This window comes from Eulemur rufifrons, chromosome 28 (assembly GCF_041146395.1).
Source record: "Eulemur rufifrons isolate Redbay chromosome 28, OSU_ERuf_1, whole genome shotgun sequence".
NCBI classification, from domain to species: domain Eukaryota; kingdom Metazoa; phylum Chordata; class Mammalia; order Primates; family Lemuridae; genus Eulemur; species Eulemur rufifrons.
In genome coordinates, this window is record NC_091010.1 from 22,949,248 (window position 1) to 22,965,391 (window position 16,144).

Sequence of the window (16,144 nt, forward strand, 5' to 3'; positions counted from 1 at the left end):
AGAACACCTTGACTATTTCCAAGTTTTTAGCAATTATGAATAAAGGTGCTATACACATTATGTGCAGGTTTTTGTGTGGACATAAGTTTTCAGCTCAATATGGTGAATACCAAGGAGCACAATTACTGGAATGCACAGTAAGAGTTTTGCAAGAAAATGCCAAACTGTCCTTTAAAATGGCTGTACCATTTTGCATTCTCACCATCAGTGAATGAGAGTTAATGTTGCTCCACAAGCTCACCAGCATTTGGTATTGTTGGTGTTTTGGAATTTTACCATTCTAATAGGTATTATCTCATTTTTGTTTGAATTTGCAATTCCCTAATGATATAATGTTGAGCATCTTTTCATATATTTATTTGCCATCTCTATATCTTTGGTGAAGTGTCTGTTCAGATATTTTTGCCCCTTTTTAATTGGGTTGTTTCCTATTGTTGCATTGTAAGAGTTCTTTGTATATTTTGGATACAAGTCCTTTATCAGATGTGTTTTACAAAGATTTTCTCCCAGTCTGTGGCTTGTCTTTTCATTCTCTTAATGTTGTATTTCTCAGGGCATAAGTTTTAAATTTTCATGAAGTCCAACTTATCTATTTTTTCTTCCATGGCTCATGCCTTTGGTTTATATCCAGAAACTCATTGCCAAACCCAAGGTCACCTAGATTTTCTCCTGTTATCTTCTAGAAGTTTTATAGTTTTGCATTTTACATTTAGGTATATGATCCATTTTGAATTTTTGTAAAACGTATAAGATCTGTGCCTAGATTCATATTTTTGCATGTACATGTCCTATGGTTTCAGCACCGTCTGCTGAAAAGACTGTTTGTTCTCCACTGAATTGTCTTTGCTCCTTTGTCAAAGAGCAGTTGATTATATTTGTGTGGGTCTATTTCTGCGCTCTCTATTCTGTTCCACTGATTTATTTGTCTCTTCTTTCGCCAATGTCAGACTGTCATGAGTTATAACTTTATAGTAAGTCTTAAAGTTGGCTAGTGTCAGTTCTCCAATTTTGTTCTTCTTCAATATTATGTTGGCTATTCTGGGTCTTTTGCCTTTTCATATAAATATCAGAATCAGTTTGTCGATACCCACAAAATAACTTGTTGCAATTTTTATTGGGATTGAGATGAATCTACAGATCAGGTTGGGAAGTACAGACATCTTAACAATATTGTGTTCTCCTATCCACAAACATGAACTACCCCTCTACTTATTTAGACCTTCTTTGATTTCTTTCATCAAAGTTTTACAATTTTCCCAAATATTATATATATTTTACTCAATTTATACCTAAGTATTTCATTTTTTGGGTGCCAGTGTGATAGTAACCAAATCATTTTAACAGTAGAGCAGCAAAATGCTTCCAAGAACCTAGAACTGGCTCAGAGGCCTTTTGTTTTTGTCTTGCTATGTTGCCCAGGCTGGTCTTGAACCCATGGCCTCGAGCAAACCTCCCACCTCAGCCTCCCCAAGCGCTGGGATTATAGGCATACGCCCTGCATCCAACCTGGCTTAGAGTGTTAATAGTCATCAGCTCCATTTTCTCTGAATTAAGTATGGCTGCACGTTCTTCCCATGACACCTAGACACATGGGAATCCCAAAATCCTCAATTCCCTATTTAAAAGAAAATAATCAGAGTGATTAAGACTCAAAATCCATGTTTCTTGAGCAATAATTAAAGGAAATAGCATGTTTTAACTTAGAGAAGACTTAGGATGAATAAGACAGTGGTGTGGAAAATGTTTAAAGAAAACTCCTACATAGAAAAGGGATTAGATTTATTATGTATACCTCTAAAAAGCAGAATGTATAGTGTTACCAGGATAGTAGAATCCCCATACCATGAAAAGTATGCATAAATAAGCTCACACATCAAGAATATTGTAAAAGGAATTTACTCTCGCTTTGGACAGGATGTCAGACCTCCAAGATCCAAGATAATATCTAATATATGAAGGATTTTCATGCAGAGAATCCTACCAATGCAAAGGTGCGTTTGGAAACTAATGATAGAGTCCAACTTCCTCAATTTACAGGTGAGATCCAGGAAGCTAAATGACTGCCCAGGGTTACCTACCAAGACAGTGGTAAAGTCAAGGCTAGATCTTCCAACTCTAGCCCAGTCACCTTTTTAGTCTACTAAACCCTAGACTGGTGTGACAAGATTTGTTCTTAGTGACACATGCTGGGTCATAGATAACCAATGCTTTTTTTCTTCTCTTTCTTTTAAGCCTTCTTGTCAAAGTACTCAAAAATCATCTATTTAATAATCTGTTTTAGAGGTATGTGAGGAATCAATATTAAGTTTACCTGAAATGAAATCTTTTGAAAATAGGGGCTTTTTGTATATTCTAGAACTGTTCCCATTTTCCACAATTACTAAAGGTAATTCTCAGAATCTCACAGAGATTCTGTGATCAGTTCTACAAAATTCTTTCAGTACTATAATACAACATTCATCTGGTCTGGTCACTAGAATGTTTGAAAACTAATTAACTTATTTTTAATCTCCTTAATCATAATGAGGCTCCCATTCTCTTTTAATGTTCTACCTTTCCCAATTTAAATATTTTTGGGGGGATGAGAAAAAAAGCTTTCTTTTACATTTATTATATTAAATTATGTGCTAAACGAGCACATTCTTTCCTTATTTATCTTCTTATTCTAAATATAATGTTTAAAATGTAATTTTCTTAGCTTTAAAAGCCTCAAGCTGATTATCAAGTCTTTTTTTTTTTTCTTTTTTTTAATTTTTCTCATATGGCACAGAGAGAGAGAGAGAGAGAGAAAGAAAGAAAGGGAGCTCAAGTTAAGTCTTTTTTAGGTTATTCTTACAAATCCATACCATTTTTTTCATTTTCCTTAGTTATCCTCATTTTATTGAGCACAGCATTATCTTCAAAACAATTAATCCTTGTTCACAGATAGCAACTAGAAATAAAAGGGTATTTTTAGGCATTATAAAAAAGGGTGGATAGCCACCCTTATCCGAAATAATCACTAACTTCTTAGTATATATCCATGTAGATTCTTTTCAATGCGTTTAAAAAATTTTTCAGTTTTAATTTCGAACACAGTGAATATCAATTATATACACATAAACAAAAGCTCTTGTAGTCCTTAATAAGCTTTAAGAGTATAAGTGGGGTGAGGCCTTTTACCCTGTTTGTTAGAGTTTGGGTTTTCAGGCCTTTTCTGGGCTAAAGAGTTCTTTCCAGGCTACTCTGTAGCAATTTGAGAGTCTAGCATCACTTTCTCCTGGGACCCAAAGATCCAGGAGGCACTTACAGCTGTGACTGGACCACTGATGGAACCATCACAAAAGCTTAACCCAACCTTGATCCTGGAGTCTTCATAAATGCTTGCTGAAGAAAATTCCCAGGACAGTTCAGAGGACTCTCATCCCATCTGAATCAAAACATTAATAAAGAACTTTACCCTCAACCCTGGTACCAAATTCCCTTCCCTCAACCAGAAGGTTCACCCAAACAGCAGGAGAGAAGAGAAAAAAATCTTCCAGGAGATCAGAGATGGCCTGCCCTACAGGAGGACAGGAGTAAGGACACTGTTATCTGTGTGGAAAGAAAGGATAATAAAACTGAGATAACTCTTACTCAACAGATTTTCTCAGCTCGAAAGAAAACTAATAGACACTGGACTTAAAGGAGTTCAGAATGAATCAAGAAATGAACCATTCAAATGTGGCTGCAGTTTCTGCATTTATCATAGATGGGATGGACACTTCTAAGAATGCTAGAATAGGGAATGACACAGAACCAGTTTAGCCATAAACCTTATTCTTGTACTTTTCTTTCTTGCTGGTAATTTTTTGCAGCAGGTTGAGAAAGCTACTCTATGCTAGGATAGACTGTCTACCAATAGTCCAAAAAGCTATGATGAGGTGTGATGTCTTCTTGTATCTTTTCCTTCCTACCTTAATACCAGTAATTTATAAGGAATCTGTGTAGTTTGAATGTATTTGAATGGCTTCAATATACTTTAGTTCCACTTTTTGATTTAATCCAAAGAAGCACCAATGGGTCTCAAGTACTCCCATGAGTTTTAGAAGCCCAAAGTCATTGAGATGAAACTTAACATAAAGAATCTGAAGCAGGCTGGGCACAGTGGCTCAAGCCTGTAATCCTAGAACTTTGGGAGGCTGAAGCAAGGGGATCACTTGAGGCCAGGAGTTTGAGATCAGCCTGGGCAACATAGTGAGAACTGTCTCTACAAAAAGTAAAAAAAAAAATTAGCCAGGTGTGGTGGCATGCACCTAAAGTCCTAGCTACTTGGAAGGCTGAGGTGGGAGGACTCCCTGAGCCCAGGAGTTCAAGGCTATAGTGAGCTGTTATCGTACCACTCCACTCCAGCCTAGGTGACCAGAGCAAGACCCTGTCTCTATTAAAAAAAGAAAATTTGGCTGGGTGCAGTAGCTCACGCCTATAATCCTAGCACTTTGAGAGGCCAAGGCAGGAGGACTACTTGAATTCAGGAGTTTGAGACCAGCCTGAGCAACAGCAAGACCCTGTCTCTATTAAAAAAATAGAAGAATTAGCCAGGGATCGTGGCACGTGCCTGTAGTCCCAGCTACGAAGGGGAGGGGAGGGGAATTTGAAGCAAAGTAACTTGTGGGGAAAGAATGTAGAGAACATTGGGTAGTTTGCTAGAGCATAATAATTAATTAGATTTTCTGGTTTTCAAATATTTGAATTGTAATAAGAGGAAATTTCAATGTGCTATTTTAATTTTTAGTAGCAAATGAATGTATGTATAGAGAAACGGTAAAAATGATGCATCTGAGTACCTTTAAAAAGAGTCTAAATGGGTCATGATGCTAAAAATCTTGGAAATTAATATACAGGTTATCTCTTATATGAAATGCTTGGGATCAGAAGTGTTTTGGATTTTTTTTGGATTTTGGAATATTTGCATTATACTTACTGGATGAGTATCACTAATCTGAAAATCTGAAATCCAAAATGCTCCAATGGACGTATTTCCTTTGAGCATGACTTTTGAGCATCATGCTGGTGCTCAAAAAGTTTTAGATTTTGGAGCATTTCATATTTTTGAGTTAGAAATACCCAACCTACTGTATTAATGTATTTGCTCTGTTAAGCTATATGTAACATGAAAGAAACATAGAGACCATGTAAAAGATAAGTGGTCCCACATTTCTACAAAGATGTGCATCTTATTTACTCCAACTTGTTTTTACTATTAGTTTCCTACTACACTAATCCGAAGTACTAATTTTAAAATATGTAAAACTAAATCATAATGAAAATCTTCTATGCATTTCTTTACAAAAAATGAAGACACAGTATATTGTCCTGTAACCCATTTTACAGATGACATTAACTGTACAATCTTGAACAAGTTACTCAACCTCTGAGCTAACATTTCCTTATCTATGAAACAAAAACAATTAACAGTACCCACAACTCTAAGAGTTGTTAAGAATAATAAAAATGAATTATTGTGAAGAATTTAGAGGAATACCTAGGTCATGGGAAGTATTCGATAAATATTGTCATTATACCAAACCTCTTTTCATATCAATACAGGTCTATATCATCACGTTAATGGCCATAAGTATTTAATGGTTATTTATCATAATTTAGAGTTTTTTACGTTTGGACATTTAAGTGGCTTTTAATTTTTGAATATTACAAACAGTGCAAATAAATTCTTATCAGAAGAATTTTGGAGTCAAATTAATACTAATCATTATTAGCACTGCTCAAATATTTCCAGCTCTATACATTCTGAGTGCACAGTATGATTGTGCTCCCCGTCCCCCTTGTAGTTGGGTGATATATGAGACTGATTCTAGAAATAGTGAATTTAATCAAAAGTAATCTTTGTTACTTCTAGGATGGGGCGTTTAATTGCTTGTAAGAGACCCTGTAGAAATTTCTCTTCTTCTACCATGATGACTGTAATGTTCCAGGTGGTGGCTGCTCCACCAGTGGACATGGCACAGAGCAGGGCCCTCAGATGACTCATAAGGGACATGTTGCCTGGGCAAGAAAGAAACCACTGTTGTTTTAAGTCACTGAGTTTTGGGGTTGTCTGTTAACACAGTATAATCCAGCCTATTTTGGCTACTATAAATGATATTCATTTTGTAAGTTTTTGATACATATCACTAAACTGCCAAAATGGTTTACACAGGGTTTTTTAAAATCTCAGGTCAATTTCTGAGAAAATAGCAACATAGTCTTTGAATCTACCCAGATCCCCACAAAAAAAAAAAAAAACGAGACCAACTAGACAGCAAAACCAAAAAAATCTAAAGACCATATTTACCACACACACACCCACACACACACACACACAAAAAAACACACAAACAAACAAGGTATCCCCACAATCCCAAAATACAATGAGTAGGAACAAACTATTAATACCTGCAAAATCTCCATGATACCAATGGCTGCATGATACCAGGAAGAATTAAAGGCAAGCAATAGAGTGTCTCATGGACCTAAGAACCCCAAACCTGCTATCATATTTTCACTGGAAAGCACAGTGGGTCAAACAGAATTAGAGCTGAAACTGGAAGGGGTTTTGCACAATCCAATAATAAGTGAACTCTCAAAACTAACCAGCCAGGTCTACCATCTAAGACAGCTGGTTAGAAAAACTATCCTAAATCAAATCTTCAAAAGTTCAGGAAAACTAATTTCACATAAAAATATGAAAGTCAAATCCCATAAAAAGTTATTTTAAGGAAAAAGTGAAGGAACATATTAACATCTCTACAGACAAGACAGATCAAAACGGTAACCTATTTCAAAACAGGCTACAAGATATTAAGAAAATGATACAATACATAAAAAAAAATTTTAGGGTAAGAAAAATCAGAAAATAATTAGAAACAACAAAAAAAAAAAACATTTTAAGCCTGGCTGTGGTGGATCACGCTTATAATCCTAGCACTTTGCAAAGCTGAGATGGGAAGACTGCTTGAAGTCAGGAGTTTCAGACCAGCCTGAGCCAACACAGCCAGACCCCATCTCCACAAAAAATAGAAAAAATTAGCTGGGTGTGGTGGCACAAGCCTGTAGTTCCACCCTCTCGGGAGGGTGAGGTAGGAGAACTGCTTGAGCCCAGGAGTTTGAGATTGCAGTGAGCTATGATGATGCCAACTGCAGTCTGGCCCAGGCAACAGAGAGAAACCTTGTCTCAAAAATAAATAAATAAATTTTAAAAAATCATTTTACAAATGAACGGTGAACTAGATGGAATACAAGAACAAAAAAATACAACGTCTTAAAAATAGAAGGTGAAAAGAAATTTTGAAATTTAAAAAGAGATAAAAAGGACTCAAGAAAAAGGGACTAATATTGAAGATAGTTAAGTAAGATACAAAATATTGATAATAAACGAAAAAGAAGGCCGGGCGCGGTGGCTCACGCCTGTAATCCTAGCACTCTGGGAGGCCAAGGCGGGTGGATCGCTTGAGGTCAGGAGTTCGAGACCAGCCTGAGCAAGAGTGAGACCCCGTCTCTACTAAAAATAGAAAGAAATTATATGGACAACTAAAATATATATATACAAAAAAATTAGCCAGGCATGGTGGCGCATGCCTGTAGTCCCAGCTACTCGGGAGGCTGAGGCAGTAGGATCACTTAAGCCCAGGAGTTTGAGGTTGCTGTGAGCTAGGCTGACGCCACCGCACTCACTCTAGCCCGGGCAACAGAGTGAGACTCTGTCTCAAAAAAAAAAAAAAAAAAAAAGAAAACCAAAGCAAAGGAATGGAACAAATACTAATGGCTACAATTCAAGAAAACTTTCCTTAAAAGAAAAAATTAGGCTATTTAAGGAAAATACATACCAGGGATCTGAGACTATCACCCCAGAAGAATAACATCAAGACATACCCTAGTAAAATCACTGGACCTTAAAGCAAAAGAAAAAGAAATCCTTTGGGCATCAATGCAAAAGAGCATGCCATGTTAGAAGGAAAATTAAATTGGGCTTTGTCAAGAATACTCTATGCCAGAAGACAATGGAGTAATAGATTTAAATACTCAGGAAAATGTAATCCAAGTTTATTATATTCAGTAAAACTAACCTTCAAATATAAAAGACACAAAAAAGCCATTCTCAACATGCAAAAACTTAAGGACTATTGTCCTCATGAGCATTTCCTGAGAAATCTATCCTACTCTATTAACTAGAAAATGAGTTCAGACAACAAAACAACTAAAAAGACAAAGACATAAGGACTGGTGGTGAGCATTATATAAACAGTTATTTATGAAACAAAACTAAATGAGGACTAAAAGGAAGTATGCTCTGACAATGTACTTATGGTATACTTATGAAAGAAGGGTAAAATAGAGATAGCAGATGCAAAATAGTTTTTAATTTTATAATTATATTGGTAGTGGTAATATTAGTATTGTTATTCTGAGACTATTGTGTATATATGTGTGGAATAAAGCAAATGAGTAAATTATGGGATATGCTAATTGTATCTTCCCCTATGTCTCTGAAAGCCAGGATTCTTGGTGCAGAAGAGAGGAGATACATATGTAATATAAAAGAGGTTAAGTAAAAAACCCTATAGTTCTGAAATTGAATAGGAAATGACAACATGAACTCCTGAGGTATTTTATCTCAGGATAAAATCTATCCACTGAAAAGCCTAGAAACAATGACCAATCCAGTAGCGATGAACATTCCTAGCATGCAAATTATGGTTAAAAGATCTGGCCAATTTCAGGTCTGAAGTAGGAAATGTATTAAGACCCTAGAACATCTTGTCATACCAGTTAGCAAGGAAACCACCAAAAACTCCTACGGTCCTTGGCAATTTCTTAAAAAGTTAAACGTAAGTTTACCTAAGACCCAGTCATGGCACTTCTAGGTATACATACCTAGGAGAAATGAAAATTAAGTCCACACAAAAACTGGTAAACAAATGTTAAAACAGCCAAAAGGTGGAAACATCCAAATACTCATCAACTGGTGAGTAGATAAATAAAATGTGGTATACCCATAAAATGGAATACTATTCAGCAATTTAAAAAATGAAATACTGACAACAAATGCTACAACATGGATTGGCCTCAAAAACATTGTATTAAGTGAAAGAAACCAGATAGGAAACATCACACATTGTATCATTTCATTTATATAAAATGTCCAGAATAGGTAAATTCTTATAGAAACATGAAGTAGATTAGCGGTTGCCAGGGGCTGGAAGGAGGGGATACAGGGTGACCACTAATGGTATAGGGTTTTGTTGTTTTGTTTTATGGGATTTTTTTTTAAAGTAACGGAAACATTCTGGAATTAGGTAAATAGTGATGGTTGCACAACCCTGTAAATTGACTCTAAATTTTAAGTATACTTAAAATGGGTGAATTTTATGGTGTGTGCATATATCTCAAAAAAGCTTAAAAAGAAAAAAATCCAGCCAGGTGCAGTGGCTCAAGCCTATAATCCTAGCACTTTGAGAGGCCAAGTCGGTAAGATCGCTTGAGGCCAGGAATTTGAGACCAGCCTAAGCAACATAGCAAGACCACATCTCTACAAAAAAAATAGAAAAATTAGCCAGGTGTGGTGGCACGCACCTATAGTCCCAGCTACTCAGGAAGCTGAGGTGGGAGGATCCCTTGACTCCAGGAGTTTGAGGTTGCAGATGCCACCGCACTCTAGCCCAGGCAAAAGAGCAAGAACATGTCTTCAAAAAAACAACCACCAACTATTTTTTTAAAAAACACATTGAAGTAGCTTTATTTTTATCTTAAACATTCCCTTCTTCCTTTATCCCATAAACATTAGCCTTGAACATTCAATTGGCCCAGATGATATTAAGATTACTTCGAACTAGACAGGAAATATTCTCTACTAGCCTAAAAACAGTAAATAAAACAAAACCAGTAAATAACTGAAATAAATATTTAGTGAAAGCCTATTATACAATTAACACTATATTTTAAGGAGACTACAGAACACTCTGATCCCCTGATCTTAAAAAGCTTACAACTTAGCAGAAGAGATACTTACTTGTTCTATCTATGAATGAAATACCTATTTATTAGCAGGTTCACTCTCCCTAGAACGAAGATTAGACTGGTATTCCTACCCAAACCATTAACAAGTTGTCTTTTCCATAGGCCAAACACTACTTCTTTTACTCTTCTTTCATTTGACATGTTCCATCCCTTTTTTTTTTTTTTTTTTGAGACAGAGTCTCACTCTGTCACCCCAGCTAGAGTGCAGTGGCAACATCATAGCTCAATTGCAACCTCAAACTCCTGGGCTCAAATGATCCTCCTGTTTCAGTCTTTCCAGTAGCTTGGACTACAGGCACGCACCACCATGCCTGGCTAATTTTTCTATTTTTAGTAGAGACGGGGTCTCACTCTTGCTCAGGCTGGTCTCGAATTCCTGAGCTCAAGAGTTCCTCCGGCCTCAGCCTCCCATAGTGCTAGAATTATAGGCGTGAGCCACCACACCCAGCCTTCTTCCATCCTTTTGATGATTTTGTCTGCTCTCCTTTAAGCCTCTCTCTTTCTCTCCATCTTTTTAAAGGAAGAGTACCAGGGAAGTAAAGTTCAAAACCAAAAAAATTTACTTTCAGATACAACACTAAGACCCCAACTGGTAATTTGGCAAAGGACCACAATAGACAATGCAGTAAAAAAGTAAACTCTATTGGCTAAAAAACCTAAGTCTGACCTATTTGGTAACCAAAAAAAATGCAAAATAAAATAATAAGATCATTTTTGCCTATCAAACTAGCAAGTACTAAAAAGTGATCATATTCAGTGCTGCTTTGGGTAAAACAAGACACTACAGATGACAAAGTTACTTGATACAAATAAATTTTCCAGATTAATGTGTTTAAGATCCTTCAAATATTCATGTCTTTTGGTACAGCAACTCACTTCCAGGAATCTATTCTAAGGAAACAATCCTACAGAAGTCTGGAGAAAACGTATGTATATGATGTCCATATTACCAAAGATATGATGATATACTAAAAGCCATCTGAGAAACAAAAACTAAAATATCCAACAATAGGGAAAAGGTATGCTTAATATACTACATATACATAGTCACTAATTAATGTAGAGAGGTTAGGAGGAAACATACCCAAATATTTTTTTTTTTTTTTTTTTTTTTGAGACAGAGTCTCACTCTGTTGCCCGGGCTAGAGTGAGTGCCGTGGAGTCAGTCTAGCTCACAGCAACCTCAAACTCCTGGGCTTAAGCGATCCTACTGCCTCAGCCAGCTACTCCCGAGTAGCTGGGACTACAGGCATGTGCCACCATGCCCGGCTAATTTTTTGTATATATATATTTTAGTTGTCCATATAATTTCTTTCTATTTTTAGTAGAGACGGGGTCTCACTCTTGCTCAGGCTGGTCTTGAACTCCTGACCTCGAGCGATCCACCCGCCTTGGCCTCCCAGAGTGCTAGGATTACAGGCGTGAGCCACCGCGCCCGGCCTCCAAATATTAACAGTGAATTATTTCCATATGATAAGACTATACATACGTTACTTCCCAAACTATCTACCACATGTATGTATTACTTTAACAAGGGAGAAAAATCTTAATATTTTATATTTTAAAAATTATTTCACATGTTTTGTGGCTTGCTTTTGTCTCTGATGTTACCATTCCCCAGTATCACAGACTATTGATTACCACTACAGAGTATTGATCATAGCCCCTAAAATATAAGGATAATCTTATATATCACTGGATAAGGAAAAGGGGAAAAAAGTGAAACCTTATAGAAGGCATCATAAATGTATCTGACCATGCACAGATACATTCCAAAAGTACTTAGGTCCTCTACAGAGTAACAAGAAATGAGATCAACAGACAGGAGAAATAAACTTTGGGTGGATCACAGCCCCATTCTAGAGAAACTTAGAAGCTAGACAGATACACACAGTCACAAACAGAAAATTCTGCATGAAATTTAGAGACTCTACCCCTGAAAGCCTTCCTGGGTAAGAATCTTTCCTGTAAGTGTTCTAATCAATCAAGGATTTTAGCTGACCTTCAGAAAAAAATTTCCATCTCTAATAAAATCATTCAAATTTAGAAAAAGCAGAGACCATTTTGATGACTAATTCTAATATCCTACAACTAGGTAATTTTGCCAAGCAAAAGATTTACCTTCCCTGAAACAGATTCTCCATCATAGAAGAGATAGTGTTTTTCTACTTTGCCATCTTCAGTTTTCATTTCTGCCATTTTCCTGGTTTCTCCATCATTAAGGACAATATCGATTTCACAAATCGGACCAAAAAAGCCTCCAAGAAAACTCTGAAATAGAATGAAAATGCTCATTATCATCATGTTTAGTCACTACATTTTGTAATCCAAATTTAATGACCTATGACCTATCAGTAGACTGCAAATCTGTGAGTTCAAGGAAATGGTTAAGAACTTAAATGCTACAACAAAAATGTACAAATTGAGTACAACAATATATATATAGTTAACAATACTGTACAGTACACTTAATTAAGAGGGTGGATTTCATGTAATGTGTTTTTTGCCACAAAAAAAGACAAAACCCTAAACAAATTTAACCATGCTATAATTTCAATCATTTCCATTGGTAACCACTGTAAATAATCAAATACTAACATATCAGAAATCTAAGAAATTAATTCTTAACATCTGGACTTGAAAAGTTACCTTTAGTTATACCTGTATCAGGTGCTTTCATTATAGTAGAACTTATACAATTCAAATTACTCATACAAACCCAAATGAATTATCACAATGTACTGCTTATTATAAAATCTATTGCCATATTAGATCTGAACACGGTGTGTTACACTGTGTAAGCCCTTGGAGTAAAATTGGCTCTAATGTAGGAAACTAATAAAATTTCTGTTAATTTTTCCAAAAAATAAAATACAAACTTTGTTCTGTAAATCCTAAATATGACAAAAACAAGGGACAAAGATCAATTAATTGTTTATCAATACTAAAACACAGTAGTTGGTAATAATGCAGCATTCATCAGCAATTTTGATATTGGATATAGTTATGGATTATTTTTGCCACCAATGAAAGCAAGTCTTCTAGTCTTTTTAAATTTACATAGAGAACAATTTCCTATTATGTCATCCCACATCCCTTTTTTCTTTGTCCTACACAACAGCGAGAGCAATCTTTTAAAAACATAAATCTGATATCATTCCTTGCTTAAAAATGCTTCAATGGGCTAGTGAGTGTGTAAATTGTAACAGCAACTATAGAAAATAGTTGGGCATTACCTAGTAAAGCTGAAGATGTACATATCCCATGACCTAGCAATTCCACCCCTCGGTATATATCCTAGACATAAACTCATACATACATACATGCACCAGGAGACAACTATAACAATGTTCATAACAGCATTGTTCACAAAAGCTTCAAACAATCCAAATATCAATCAACAAGAGAATGGATACATAAATTTTAGTATATATTCATACCATGGGAATACCAAACAGCAACAGAATTAAAGAGCTACAACTACATACAAGGATGAATCTAATAATGTCCAGTGAAGGAGGCCAGACACAAAAGGAATATACACTGTATGATTCCACATATACAGTAAGTCAAAAACATGTGATGTACATTATAGTATTAGAAGTCAGGAAGTGGTTGAAAGAAAGCACAAAGGGAGCTTCTGGGGTGGTATTAATAGTAATCTTCTATTTTTTCTAGCTGAGCACTTGACATTCAGGTATGCTTATTTTGTGAAAATTCATCAAGCTATACACTCGTGTACTTTTTTATAGTTTACTTCAATTGTTATTTTAAACACACACACACACACACACACACACACACAACGTATTCCCTATGTGGCCTACATATATCTGGCCTTATCCATCTTTCCAGCTACTCAGCCTCAGATGATCAGAGTTCTTTCTGCAACAGCTCCTCACATCTGCCAGTGTTCTTGTTGTCCTAGAGCCAAGCAAAGTATCCTAACTAATTTACCCTTTGAGTTTCAGTTTGACTGATCTCCTTTAAGAGGCCCTGACTTCCTAATCAAAATTGGACTCTCCAAACTCAGGTCTCACAAGGCTTATTTATACAGTACCTGACTCTCCTACTGAACTGTAAACTCCATAAGGACAAATACCTTATCCTTTGCTCACCTAAGGCAATGTGTGGCATTTAGTAGAAGGCATTCAAATATTTGCTGAATGTTAAATTAATTTTGAATAAACACATACCATCCTAATAATAATAAATGAATACACAAGTGAAATTAGCTGAAATCTGGAATAGTTGTTAAGATTAGCCTTTTCCCAGCAAATCAGCATTGATGTAGTAGCAAAGTAGAACATGGACCTTGTGTTAAATCTCAGTTTTGTCCTCAGGTGGCAAGGTAGCTGCAAGCAAGCTAATGACCTCCTAAAGCTACGTAGTGCACAAAGTGATCAAATGAGATAGAGAGTTTTCCTAAATCCTTTATTAACAAAAGGGACTATAATTTTAAGAAACCAACTAAACGAACTGCCAGATTAGTACTTTTGACATATTCCAAAGACACAAAAAGCAAACCTTCTTTTTGACAAGATGTTTTAACCTTTTCTGGCAATGTTACAAATAATAAATTCAAATTTAACCAGAAAACTAATATTAATCAGAAAAGTATTCTGAATTAATTTAGAAAAGAGAAAATGAAAAGTATCAATGATAGGTCACATGCACTACCCATTACTAGTTAGCTTTCATACTCCAAGTCTTAAACTCAAAACTTGCTCAAAATGGCAAATTTTGAAATATTGTAGTACATTTTCTCCTAAAGGATAGAGAAATGAGACATATAAAGCAGCTCAAAATCAACCAGCTGATATTTACTAATTATCAACTATGTGCAAATCACTGAGCCAGCAAGGAAGGGGGCTGTGTGGGAGGAGCAATTATGAAAGGGTGGAAGACACCTTCAAGTAGTGAGTTCTGTTAGATGGGGAAACAAAATCAGATATATTAAAAGATAATACCAATTGGCAGTGAGGGCAGTAAGAGAATGAGCTCTTCTTCCTATGATACCCACAACATTAACTAGTGTGAGTTATAAAACAAGAGGCAGGAAAATTAAAATTAATGTTCTCAGTCCCCCTGAAATGTCCCAGAGGTACTTCAAAGAAAACCATAAAAATTGTTTTACAGATAAAAGGAGACACTATAGTAACTTTTTCCACATACGTATACTTAATACATAGAGCTGCACTTAGGATTTGAAAGCTGACATTAAAAGATCAAATAATCAAAAATTAAACAAAATTTTAACAAAACTAAAATTGACACTAATTAAAGCAGTATAAAATGTACTGTTTTATAAAACTTCACAATTAACTAATAATGTAATTATAAACAATTAAGTCTTATTTTGACATCATTTTTAAAAATTAAAAATTCCTAAGCATTAAAAATATATGTAAAACTATATGTTACCATTATTTTCTGTATGCACAAAACATTTCATAACTAAAAAATTGACTTACTTTTCAATACAATCAAAAAACTAAAATTGGGAGAGATCAGAAGGTATTTTTTAAAAAACCTAGTATAGCATATGCAGAAAAGTAATAGGTTAGCATTGCGTTAACATTCAGTTTTTTACATTAGGACACTTCAAAAATGAACTAGTTTTACTAAAAGAAGCGTCCAGAAAATTGTGGATGCCTTAGATTTTAACAAGTAGACAACAAAAAGAAAAAATATCTGCAGGGGGTGGGGGGGAAAGCTTGTCTTTTTTATTTTCCTTCTAAAGAGAGTCAAAAGAAAAAGATTCTCTACCCAAAGTCTTGCTGTCGAAGTTTTTTTGTCAAGATGTGCATCTTCTGTCATTTCAAATAAAAGGTCATGAAATTAAATTCTTTTTCTAACTATTCACAAATCAAATCATAATACTTCTCCTGGTATGTGAAAGAGGAAGTAAAATACAGAATTGTCAAGACTAGAAGGGAATAATAATTGTAAAAGGTTATGCTACATTAATGTAGACTTTTGCTGAAATTACAGAAGGCAGTTTTGAGATCTTTTAAGTGTAAGAATACCACTCAGTTCTTTTGGAAAAGATATCTTCAAGTAAGCATTTAGAATATGAGATTTTCAAGAGCGATACTAGACAATATAC

The 16,144-nt window shown here is 35.4% G+C and overlaps 1 protein-coding gene across 4 annotated transcripts in view; it reads right to left on the minus strand.

Annotated features, from left to right (window-relative positions):
• The window catches only part of VPS26A (VPS26 retromer complex component A), a 35,378-nt gene that overhangs the window by 17,355 nt on the left and 1,879 nt on the right, over nt 1-16,144 (minus strand). For 2 of the 4 annotated variants that reach the window (XM_069460020.1, XM_069460019.1), the window contains exon 2: nt 12,157-12,306. In XM_069460020.1, the coding sequence (XP_069316121.1) occupies nt 12,157-12,306 (150 nt within the window). Of the gene's footprint in view, nt 1-11,731; nt 11,837-12,155; nt 12,307-16,144 lie in introns of those variants that run through there. The other 2 variants (XM_069460022.1, XM_069460021.1) reach the window with 2 other exon arrangements.